The following is a 13223-nucleotide window of genomic DNA, read 5'->3' on the forward strand; positions in this document are numbered from 1 at the left end:
AATTTTTTGCAGTATTACTTTAGTGCCTTGTTGCAAACATGGTGCATGTTTTGGAATCTTTTTATTCTGTACAGGCTTCCTTCTTTTCATTCTGTCAATTAGGATAGTATTGTGGAGTAACTACAATGTTGGTGATCCATCCTCAGATTTATCCTTTCACAGCCATTAAACTCTGTATGTGTTTTAAAGTCAACATTGGCCTCATGGTGAAATCCCTGAGCGGTTTCTTTCCTGTCCGGCAACTGAGTTAGGAAGGACACCTGTATTTTTGTCTTGACTGGGTGTGTTGATACACCATACAAAGTGTAATTAATAACTTCACCATGCTCAAACGGATATTCAATGTGTGCTTTTTATTTTATTTTTACCCATCTACCAATAGGTGCACTTCTTTGCAAGGCATTGGAAAACCTCCCTGTTCTTAGTGGTTTGAAATTCCCTGCTCGACTGAGGGACCTGACAGATAATTGTATGTGTGGGGTACAGAGATGAGGTAGTCATTCAGAAATCATGTTAAACACCATTATTGCACACAGAGTCCATGCAACTTATTATGTGACTTGTTAAGCACATTTTTACTCCTGAACTTATTTAGGCTTGCCATAACAAAGGGGTTGAATACTTATTTACTCAAGACATTTCAGCTTTAAATGTTTTATGAGTTTGTATGGGGTATTGTGTTTAGGCCAGTGACAAAACAATCAAAATGTTATCCATTTTAAATTCAGGCCGTAAAACAACAAAATGTGGAAAAAGTCAAGGGTTGTGAATACTTTCTGAAGGCACTGTACTTATAGATATAATAGATAGACAGATATACAGTGCATCCGGAAAGTATTCAGACCCCTTTTACTTTTTCCACATTTAGTTACGTTACAGCCTTATTCTAAAATGGAATTTTTAAAAAAAATACATTTTCCTCATCAATCTACACACAATACCCCATAATGACAAAGCAAAAACAGGTTTTTAGATTTTTTAGCAAATGTATTAAAAAAATAAAACAGATACCTTATTTACATAATAAGTCTTCAGACCCTTTGCTATGAGACTCAAAATTGAGCTCAGGTGCATCCTGTTTCCATTGATCATCCTTGAGATGTTTCTACAACTTGATTGGTAAATTCAATTGATTGGACATGATTTGGAAAAGCACACACCTGTCTATATAAGGTCCCACAGTTGACAGTGCATGTCAGAGCAAAAACCAAGCCATGAGGTCGAAGTAATTGTCCGTAGAGCTCCAAGACAGGATTGTGTTGAGGCACACATCTGGGGAAGGGTACCAAAAAATGTCTGCAGCATTGAAGGTCCCCAAGAACACAGTGGCCTCCATCATTCTTAAAACCTCTTAAGGATCGGACCCTTTTTTTCAATATTCGCCTAAAATGACATACCCAAATCTAACTGCCTGTAGCTCAGGACCTGAAGCAAGGATATGCATATTCTTCATATCATTTGAAAGTAAACCCTTTGAAGTTTGTGGAAATGTGAAATTAATGTAGGAGAATATAACACATTAGATCTGGTAAAAGATAATACAAACAAAAAACATTTGTTTTCTTTTTTTGTTTTATGCAAGAGAAAGGCCAGACAGTGATGCAGGATTCTAGATGTAAATTAGATGTTGTCCACCAGATGGTAGCGATCTGTGTGCAAAGTTTCAGACTGATCCAGTGAAGAATTACATCACTAAATGTTTAAGTTTGCACACTCCCAGGAATGTCATAAATTATGGATCATTAGCTTCCCTACAGAAAAGACACTAACCTTCACACATCTAGATGGCCGGGCGGGGTGAGTGTGGAGTCAAGAGGTCAAACTGTAGAACCCAGTTCCTACATTTGAATATAAAAATTGATTTTTCAAACAAAACTACACTACATTTTATTTCTGAGACCCTCAGGATGACAAATGAGAGCAAGATTACTGAATGTAAGTACATTATTTACCTTCAGAGGTGAATGTACCAAACCAGTTGCCGTGATAAAAGTGTTTTGTTGTTGTGCACTATCCTCAAACAATAGCATGGTCTTTTTTTCAGCTGTAATAGCTACAGTAAATTGGACACTGCAGTTAGATTAACAAGAATTTAAGCTTTCTGCCCTGGAAAGTTGGCTGTTGTTTACAACACCATTCCAGTCACATATCGCATATTGAGCAACAACCGTCCCGTAAAAGGGACACCGATCCCGTAGAGGTTAAATGTAAGAAGTTTGGAACCACCAAGACTCTTCCTTGAGCTGTCCGCCCTGCCAAACTGATCAATCGGGGGAGAAGTGCCTTGGTCAGGGAGGTGACCAAGAACCCGATGGTCACTCTGACAGAGCTCCAGAGTTCCTCTGTGGAGATGGGAGAATCTTCCAGAAGGACAACCATCTCTGCAGAACTCCACCAATCAGACCTTTATGGTAGAGTTGCCAGACGGAAGCCACTCCTCAGTAAAAGGCACATGACAGCCCGCCTGGAGTTTGTCAAAAGGCACCTAAAGACTCTCAGACCATGAGAAACAATATTCTCTGGTCTGATGAAACAAAGATTGAGCTCTTTGGCCTGAATGCCAAGCGTCAGGTCTGGAGGAAACCTGGCACCATCCCTATGGTGAAGCATGGTGGTGGCAGCATCATACTTTGGGGATGTTTTTCAGTGACAGGGACTGGGAGACTAGTCAGGATCGAGGTAAAGATGAATGGAGCAAAGTACAGAGACATCCTTGATGAAAACCTGCTCCAGACACTCAGGACCTCAGACTGGGGCGAAGGTTCACCTTCCAACAGGACAACGACCCTAAGCACCCAGCCAAGACAACGCAGGAGTGGCTTCGGGACAAGTCTCTGAATGTCCTTGAGTGGCCCAGCCAGAGCCCGGACTTGAACCCGATCGAACATCTCTGGAAAGACCTGAAAATAGCTGTGCAGCGACGCTCCCCATCCAACCTGACAGAGCTTGAGAGGATCTGCAGAGAAGAATGGGAGAAACTCCCTAAATACAGGTTTGCCAAACTTCTAGCGTCATACCCAAAGGTGCCAAAGGTGCTTCCACAAAGTACTGACTAAAGGGTCACATGTAAATGTGATATTTCCGTAAATTTGCTAAAATCTCTAAAAGCCTGTTTTTGCTTTGTCATTATGGGGTATTGTGTGTAGATTGATGAGGGGGAAAAAACAATTTCATCAATTTTAGAATAAGGCTGTAACATAACAAAATGTGGAAAAAGTCAAGGGGTCTGAATACTTTCCGAATGTACTGTACAGGCCTCCTTTTTGGGATAGCCACAACAATGAAAGTATAGAAGGATGAAACAGAGGTCTATAGACAGATGGATAGGACTCACGGTGATCCTCTCGTCATGGTCGTTGACCTTCATGTTGTTCCTCTTCCAGGAGATGGTGGGCTCTGGGTGGCCCCGCGGGGGGATGCACTCCATGACCGCCGGCTCCCCCGCCGCCACGACCACGTCACTGGGTGTCTGCCTGAAGTCATCCCTCAGGACTGGAGGTAAGAGAGAGGAGGGAGAGGGAGGTCAATTGTTATTATACAGCAATCATTCATTCTTATAATTATAATATGTATTTTTTGCCAATAAAGCACAATTACAGATGGAATTGAATAGAGAGAGGGAGATACAGAGCACTACGCCTAGTACCCAATTCAAAATCAACCCCTAACCCCCTGATGCAATACGATTGGAAAGGTAATAGCAAGATCATAATAGCTCCACCTTTCCCTCTGTCAGGGACAGACACAAAGATACCGTGAAAGTCCACATCAGAATTCATAAGTTAGGGTAGTCTACCACATCTTTCACTGTACAGGGTGGCTGCATAAATGCATTATAATGTAGGCTAAGTTTCATGTGTAAGTACGAACTGTATGCCATAAAGCTTAGCTGCCTCCGCTATCAAGTCTTGTTAAATAAGGGGTGAATGCAAAACAGATGAAATTCAACAAGCAAGAGCGGCTCTCAGTGTATGATTTAGTTGAATGACCCAAAGCCCCTCAATACTGAGATAATAATGATATGACTTGTGATAAAAAAATGTGTGTGTGTGTGTGTGTTGCCTCCCTATGGTCTTCATTGACTCAATGTCCTGAATGTGTGTGTGTGTGGAATTGTGGCTCATCAATAATGGACAAGCTGCTTTCTGACACAAAGTGGATGAATTATTAAATCGGCCCAACACACTCCCCAGACACATACACACCCATATGCATGAGACAGAAATACAAACACTTACAGAACATACAAAAGAGACAAACATGTACACACACTTGCACACAGAGCATAAGACAAAAGCTTACAGAAATACTCACAAACACACCTACACACTCTCACACACATACAACCACGCACACCAATAACATAAACTCTACCAATAATAACCAACCACCCTCTCTCTACCAGCCAGTGCCTCTCTACACCTACATGCCAGATGCAATCAACCATCAACCCTTCTTCTTCCCTCAATCTGGCTATGCCCTTAAGCTAGCACCAGAGGATAAAGTTCTGTGAGAATAAAGTTTATGAGCAGAAGGGATATTGCTTTGGACTCGATCCAATATACTGTAATACCAGACTGCTGCTGATATGGATTAAACTGAATGGAGTCTGTTGGAAAATGTCAGTAGCCTGTATCAGTGTGTTAAAAATAACTATGAGGATAGTGGAGTTGGTATTTGGTCGTATTTCACTTAGGCCACAAGTGGCTAGTGATAAGAGACGATTGGATAGAGTTCTAGGTAGTTTCAGTGCTTTGGGTAGAAGTTGCCCTTAATGACAGATCTAGAGACATCTTACCCATCTGTTAGTCCCAACTTTAACCATTGGGAGTAAAATGGGAGTATATGACCTTGGATCAGTGCTTAGGGGTAACTTCAACTCTCAGGGTCAACAATGTGTGTGTGTGTGTCAGCCAATCACATGAAGAGCTAAATTACCAGCTCACTGAGAGGCCTGCTGCGGCCAATCATCATTTGGTCTCAGGCGAACAACAAAACAAGACACTGTCTCTCTTTCAGTGGCAGTGTTTACCCTGTGATAATCTAATAAGAAAAGCTGTTATGAAAAGCTGTTTCATTATTTTTATATTTTTTATGATTCTGTTTTTTAAAATGTTTTTATGCTCAAAATCTCAGAATGTGCTAAAACTGCATCAAACCCTCAGGAAACATGCCAGGGTATTCATGCCTTCCTTTCCATCAATTCAAATCCATTCAAATCGTTGACACTCGCGGCCATTCCTGATTCCAGTCACTGTCGATGGACAGGGTCATCATAGGCCTCACTGCTTTGCCTAGCATCATTCATTGCATTGAGCCAATTTCATATTTTGTGCATGCGTATTGCCTAAACATGTTGTGTGGGTAAGCTCTGTTCATTTGGTAAGCTCTGTTCATTTGGCCGTGTCTACATAATTTGGCACCCGCATCCCTTGAAATTAATTAAGCTAGCTAGAAAAAAACAACCTGACAAATGGACACTGTACTGCACCTCCAACATTTCCAAGGATAACTTGATATAATTCAGAGAGGGAGACCAACACCTGCACTTCCTGACCATCAGAGGAAGGGACATAAAATAATCCAATATAATGTACCACACTCGGCCTGACACAGCAGCCCGGCGCAGACAGCCAATCAGAGATGAGAGGAATGTTTTAAAGCATTTTGAACAATATCAGTGTTCAAATGGAAGCCATGTTTTATCATTTTGTCATCCTGGGCCCTGAAACGCTGTCACACTGAGAGGTTCGGCCTGAAGGACAGACGAATGAACTTCATTTAAAAGTAAAGGTAGGCCTAATTAATTGCATTGTCCTTTGCAATTTGCGGGTTAGGCTACTGTTTAAATGAACATGAGAATACACAACATCCCTTTGATATATTTGATTTATAAAGCTTGAATTTTGTTTTGATGAGACACTTTTTTGACGTTTTAAACTGCATTTTTTTTGTCATTTTGATTGTTGATATGGAAATTTCGTTAGAACCTTATTTATAATATATATACATTTAGTTGTGTGTAATAATATGTGTGTGTGTGTGTGTGTGTGTGTGTGTGTGTTTGTGTGCAGTGCATTGGAATGCATTGTGAAAGGCTAACTATTCGGATTAAATGTGTCCATATATTGAACTTTTAGTGTCTATGGCTGAGCTGAGTTGAGATGAGTTGAGCAGTGTCATTTTGTCGGTTGATATGGAATATGCCGCCATCGCAGGCTATCGCTTGTGTATCCTGGCTACATTGGTATTTACATTTAGTGTTTTTTTTGTTTGGGGAGGGTTATAGTCTATGTCACTCTGGTTGTTGGAGCTATCTGTTGTACGGTGAACTTGGGCTTCATCAAGGTTTATTTGTGAGTATATCTGGCATTGATAATCGCCAGTGCCTACCCAGCCACCAATCGCACCGCACGTCACTGCTCTCTCCCTCCCTCTCTCTCTCTCTCTCTCTCTCTCTCTCTCTCTCTCTCTCTCTCTCTCTCTCTCTCTCTCTCTCTCTCTCTCTCTCTCTCTCTCTCTCTCTCTCTCTCTCTCTCTCTCTCTCTCTCTCTCTCTCTCTCTCTCTCTCTCTCTCTCTCTCTCTCTCTCTCTCTCTCTCGCGCTCTCTCTCTCGCGCTCTCATGTTCTCTATCTACCTATTAATAATGCATGATGGATCTGCCTGTAAGGTGTCTTCGGTCAGTCCCCCCCCCTCCATCCTTCATTCCCCACATCCCTCTTTCTCCCCTGCATCTTTCTTAAGCCTTCTGCTTGCTGTTGCTACCTGAAGGCATTTTCTTTCTCTCCCTCTTTCCTTGTTCTTTCTCTCCTTCTCTTTTTGAGTCCCTATCAGGTTTCAGGTGTGATCCAGGCTTTTGTTGTTCCCAGATGAGATCTTGACATACAGTGGCCTACCTAAAGAGGCCAAAGCCTCACTTGCCTTCGAGCTAGCAGCCTGGCCTAAGCCACTCTAGGGATTTGGGGGGGGGGGGGGGGGGGGGGGGGGGGCTGGGGGGGGTACCTAAACTATGAGAGGGATCACTGTCTAACCCCAGGCTCCTATCCTTCTCAAATATTGCCCCTTAACCCCCCTTTTGTAAAATGGACCCTGCCAAAAATTCCCTTTCACGTCAGCTTCTGTCCCACAGTTAGCCGATGGGAAACTTGTGAAAATAGGGGGTGTCTTCGCCTTCTAAAGTTACTCAACTTTCTACACAAAATCGCACACTCATCTTTGCAAATGTGAGTGAATTTCAGATTCGGACATCAAGGCTGGTAGATGATTTATTGATGTGTGAGAGAGTTTTGGGGGTGAATGTGTTGCATACATTATGATAACCTGATTAGGAATATTCATAAGTTATATCAATGCGTACATGTTCTCACTACGGCCACACTGAACCTGCTCCCGTGAGTATGGAAAGAGCGGAGCGGTCAAATCTGCCAGTAAAATGATCAGAGGTAAGATTTCCGTCCAAAAAGTTTTCCTCCCAAAAAAAGTTGGAAGGCATTAATTGCAACAGCGCTCAAGTATTATATTGTCTATTATTCAAATGTTCCGATTAAAAAGCTTTAAGTCACACAAAAAGCATCACTATCCCTTAGCGAACCGAGAAAACGTGTTATTCCTATCTTCTCACTTAGTGTGAGTGAGACTAATTAACACTAGACTAATTGCTGAACACTCCACCAGGGACGGAGGTGGCGACTATTATTTCTCACTATGAGACGAGAAAAATACTAGTGTTAACTCAGTGTTGAAAACAGCTCACAGGTGTGTCCCATTGCAATACCCTACAACTGATTCAATAGAGAGCGATGGTAGGTCCCATTTCAGTACCCTGCAACTGATTCAATAGAGAGCGATGGTAGGTCCCATTTCAGTACCCTGCAACTGCCTTGTTTTACAGTAATGAATTCCTCTCAAACTCAATCCACAGATCTTTAAGGGACGAATCTGTGTGTGTGTATTTGCATATACATGCGTGTATGCGCTTACCCTGGGGGGTTGTGCTGGTCATTAGTGACTAAATTACAGTGTTAATGTCCCCGCAATGTCACCCCAGCAGGGTGGTTTTGAGCTTAGTCTATCTGATTAATGACAACTCGCTCCTTTAATGAAGGATGAGAAAAGCCAACAAAACCTGAGGACATTACCATAACCATCCTTATGGGGACTTATGGGGACACTCCCAATCTCTGTCATGGCTAACCTCCATTATGAGGACACTCTTTATCTATACTGATGATGGGTTACCTACCTTATGAGGACTCACTCCCTATCTCTGTCAATGGGGCCATCTCATCGCTTACATTTGTGATCATTTCTCAAAATGTCAAGATAGCGTGGCGTCCCTTCTCGTGTGTGTGGGTGCGTGTGTGTGTGTCTCCATACATCAGCATGTTTTGTTGATAAGCAAGGTCATGCCAGATCAGTGTCAGATTGAGAGAGAATGGGGGATGTGTTTTATTTCCACCCAACAGTGCCACAGACATTGATGCTGGAAGAGAGGTTTTCTGGGGTGAATAAACTGTTGAGACTGGTGTTAAACCGCTCAACGTCTCCATCTCCTTGACGATGGTAGATTGTAGTGCCTTTACCTCATCTTATTTATGAGTATATCATTGCTATTTCTAAGCCCTTGCCTAGTGCATGTATACTTGTCCATAGGGTATATGTTAGCTCCCATACTACTGCCCCTTTCCCTAGACTCCAATCATTGGAGTGGACCACACAGCCTTTGGGACCCTCGCTCTCCCTCCCTCCCTCCCTCCCTCCCTCCCTCCCTCCTACACACACACACACACACACACACACACACACACACACACACACACAACACACACAACACACATAGCCCCTGACCTTATCCCAACATCATATCAACCTTAACCAAACCTTCATTAACCCAGACCAAAACAGTGCACCACCAAAACTACTCAGGAACCCGTCCAGTCACGGCATGTGGTTTGGGGGAACCTATTTAGCTTGCTACTTCCCGGGTCCGGATTGGAGTGCCACAGGGTTAGGGAAAGCTTGCGTTGACCTGTCACACCCGATGCAAGGGGCCCTTGCTCCTAGGTCCCTGGATACCTCTCCTCGCTCTCCTCCCTCGTCTTTGCTTCACTGGATGGATCACAAATGGCAGCCTATTGCCTATTTAGTGCACTACTTTTGACCAGGGCCCATAAGCCAGCAGCTTTGAGAGAAGAGGGCTCCACAGAAACTTGATGAGGCACTGGCAATTACCCATAAAGCCCCTGGGGGGCAAGATTAAGCAGGTGACCCTTCACCTGCCAGTACTGACGCCCCTTCGGGGGAAGCCCCTCAACAAAGCCAGGTATAATCCCTACCGCCAGGCCTGCACGGTCCACTTCAATTAGGAGGGTGAAACACACACACAGGGACGCACAGAGAGGGACACACGACACAAGCCGAGAGACATGCACACACAGATATGCAAACAAACACACACAGATACACAATAATTGCTTATAAACAAAACAAGGTGAAGTACTGTATGGAGACACACCTGTCATTAGAAATGTAGACCCTAATGAAGGAAACCCTATTCCATCTATCAACTAACAAAAATATATTTCTCATCTCAGAAGCCGTTTTTAAGTGAGCTAGAGCTTTTCAAATCAAATCAAATCAAATTGTATTTGTCACGTGTTACAGTGAAATGCTTACTTACAACCCTTAACCAACAATGCAGTTTTAAGAAAAATAAGAGTTAAGTAAAAAATAGATAAGTAAAAAATACAAATAAAGTAAAAGAAGAAAAATTACAAATAATTAAAGAGCAGCTGTAAAATAACAGTAGTGAGGCTATATACAGGGGGTACCGGTACAGAGTCAATGTGCGGTGGCACAGGTTAGTCGAGGTAATTGAGGTAATATGTACATGTAGGTAGAGGTAAAGTGACTATGCATAGATAACAAACAGAGAGTAGCAGCAGCGTAAAAGTGGGGGTGGGGGGACGACAACAATGCAAATAGTCCGGGTAGCCATTTGATTAGCTGTTCAAGAGTCTTATGGCTTGGGGGTAGAAGCTTGGCGCTCTGGTACCACTTGCCGTAACAGTCAATGGAGTTTTTGGCAATTTTTAGGGCCTTCCTCTGATACCGCCTGGTATAGAGGTCCTGGATGGCAGGAAGCTTGGCCCCAGTGATGTACTGGGCCATATGTACTACCCATCCTGACTGGTTGCGGTGATGCAACCAGTCAGGATGCTCTCGATGGTGCAGCTGTAGAACTGAATCTGAGGACCCATGCCAAAACTTTTCAGTCTCCTTAGGGGGAATAGGTTTTGTCGTGCCCTCTTCAAGACTGTCTTGGTGTGCTTGGACCATGTTAGTTTGTTGGTGATGTGGACACCAAGGAACTTGAAGCTCTCGACCTGCTGCACTACAGCCCCATCAATGAGAATGGGGGCGTGCTCGGTCCTCTTCTTTTTCCACAATCATCTCCTTTGTCTTGATCACGTTGAGGGAGAGTTTGTTGTGGCACCACACGGCCAGGTCTCTGACCTCCTCCCTATAGGCTGTATTGACATTGTCGGTGATCAGGCCTACCACTGTTGTGTCATCGGCAAACGTAATGATGGTGTTGGAGTCGTGCCTGCCCATGCAGTCATGAGTGAACAGGGAGTACAGGAGGGGACTGAGCACGCACCTCTGAGGGGCCCCCGTGTTGAGGATCAGCGTGGTGGATGTGTTGTTACCTACCCTTACCACCTGGGGGTGGCCTGTCAGGAAGTCCAGGATCCAGTTGCAGAGGGAGGTGTTTAGTCCCAGGGTCTTTAGCTTAGTGATGAGCTTTGAGGGCACTATTGTGTTGAACGCTGAGCTGTAGTCAATGAATAGCATTCTCACATAGTCCAGGTGTGAAAGGGCAGTGTCGAGCGCAATAGAGATTGCATCATCTGTGGATCTATTGGGGCGATATGCAAATTGGAGTGGGTCTAGGGTTTCTGGGATAATGGTGTTGATGTGAGCCATGACCAGCCTTTCAAAGCACTTCATAGCTACAGACGTGAGTGCTACGGGTCGGTGGTCATTTAGGTAGGTTACCTTAGTGTTCTTGGGCACAGGGACTATGGTGGTCTGCTTGAAACATGTTGGTATTACAGACTCAGACAGGGAGAGGTTGAAAATGTCAGTGAAGACACTTGCCAGTTGGTCAGCGCATGCTCGGAGTACACGTCCTGGTAATCCGTCTGGCCCTGCGGCCTTGTGAATGTTGACCTGTTTAAAGGTCTTACTCACATCGGCTATGGAGAACATGATCACACAGTCATCCGGAACACCTGATCCTCTCATGCATGTTTCAGTGTTACTTGCCTCGAAGCGAGCATAGCAATAATTTAGCTCGTCTGGTAGGCTTGTGTCACTGGGCAGCTCGCGGCTGTGCCTCCCTTTGTAGTCTTTGCTTGTAAGCAGGAATCATGAGGATAGAATTATGGTCAGATTTTCCAAATGGATGGCGAGGGAGAGCTTTGTACGCGTCTCTGTGTGTGGAGTAAAGGTGGTCTAGAGTTGTTTTCCCTCTGGTTGCACATTTAACTTGCTGGTAGAAATGAGGTAAAACGGATTGAAGTTTCCCTGCATTAAAGTCCCCGGCCACTAGGAGCGCCACCTCTGCATGAGCGTTTTCCTGTTTGCTTATGGCCGTATACAGTTCATTGAGTGCGGTCTTAGTGCCAGCATCGGTTTGTGGTGGTAAATAGACAGCCTCAAAAAATGTAGATGAAAACTCTCTTGGGAGATAGTGTGGTCTACAGCTTATCATGAGATACTCTACCTCAGGCGAGCAAAACCTTGAGACTTCCTTAATATTAGATTTCGTGCACCAGCTGATATTTACAAATATACACAGACCGCCACCCCTTGTCTTACCGGAGGCAGCTGTTCTATCTTTCCGATGCACCGAAAACCCCGCCAGCTGTATGTTATCCATGTCATCATTCAGCCATTACTCGGTGAAACATAAGATATTACAGATTTTAATGTCCCGTTGGTAGAATATTTTTGATCAGAGCTCATCCATTTTATTATCCAATGATTGTACGTTGGCTAATAGGACTGATGATAGAGGCAGATTACCCACTCACCGTCGGATCCTTACAAGGCACCCCGACCTACGTCCCCGATATCTGCATCTCTTCTTCATGCGAATGACAGGGATTTGGGCCTTGTCGGCTGTCTGAAGTAAATCCTTTGTGTCCGACTCGTTAAAGAAAATATCTTCATCCAGTACTAGGTGAGTAATCGCTGTCCTGATATCCAGAAGCTCTTTTCGGTCATAAGAGACGGTGGCAGAAACATTATGTACAAAATAAGTTACAAATAACGTGAAAAAACACACACAATAGCACAATTGGTTAGGAGCCCGTAAAACGGCAGCCATCTCCTCCAGTGCCATTACATTTTACACTCAACAATCACAAGGTACATCTGTTTGAGTTAGCTGTCAACGTGCATCTCTCAGCCAATGTAGCTGTGTGTGTACACTAATGACAAATACGCTAGTCATACAGAATGACAAATAGCAAGTCTAAGCTTACCACTCAGTCATCGACATGCAAACATATCCATTACATTGAATCGAACAAAGAAAATAAGCTGCGCATATTTATGAAATCAATCTCTTCACCAGTGACCGGCGAATGACTCTTTGTGATGTGTCACACTTTAAATATGCCCCCACTACAACGACACTATTCAATGTCAGGTCCTTGCTAATATATCAGTGCATTGTTTGTGCTCCTGATTTGATATAAATGCTTGGGGCAGGCAGGCGGCTCACTTTTAATTAAAAATCCACTTTATCGTTATCATCAAATGTTCATCAGATGTTCAGGAAGATGCTTGTGTGTGTTTTTTTCCTCCTGACAAGCGTCAGTAATTTTCAGCAGCCCTACTCATGGATGGAGAGAGAGAGAGACAGAGAATGACGGATGATCTCAGGCTGAGAGAGAGAGAGAGAGAGAGAGAGAGAGAGAGAGAGAGAGAGAGAGAGGTGTTCCAGGCTCTGTTGTGTGGGGGTTTGAGGCGGTCATCTGACAATCTGTCCTCTTGCATCTCAAGCTGATATGAGGCAATCTGTCACACAAACACACGCACGCACAAACTCACACACACACAGGAGACGGGTTATTGAGGCCTCCACACACACTAATCGCTGCATTTTATCATCCTCAAGCATTGATCTGATTTAGAACCAGTGAAACATAAT

The 13223-nt window shown here is 43.7% G+C and overlaps 1 protein-coding gene across 1 annotated transcript in view; it reads right to left on the minus strand.

Moving 5' to 3' along the window:
* LOC311136250 (roundabout homolog 3-like) overlaps positions 1-13223 on the minus strand; it is a gene marked incomplete at its 5' end in the record, with an annotated part of 309721 nt that overhangs the window by 68030 nt on the left and 228468 nt on the right. Inside the window, one exon of the mRNA XM_084170382.1 lies at positions 3335-3492. Within this exon, the coding sequence (XP_084026508.1) occupies positions 3335-3492 (158 nt within the window). The remainder of the gene's footprint in view (positions 1-3334; positions 3493-13223) is intronic.

This window comes from Coregonus lavaretus, assembly GCF_964263955.1.
Source record: "Coregonus lavaretus genome assembly, chromosome: 10".
Lineage (NCBI taxonomy): Eukaryota > Metazoa > Chordata > Actinopteri > Salmoniformes > Salmonidae > Coregonus > Coregonus lavaretus.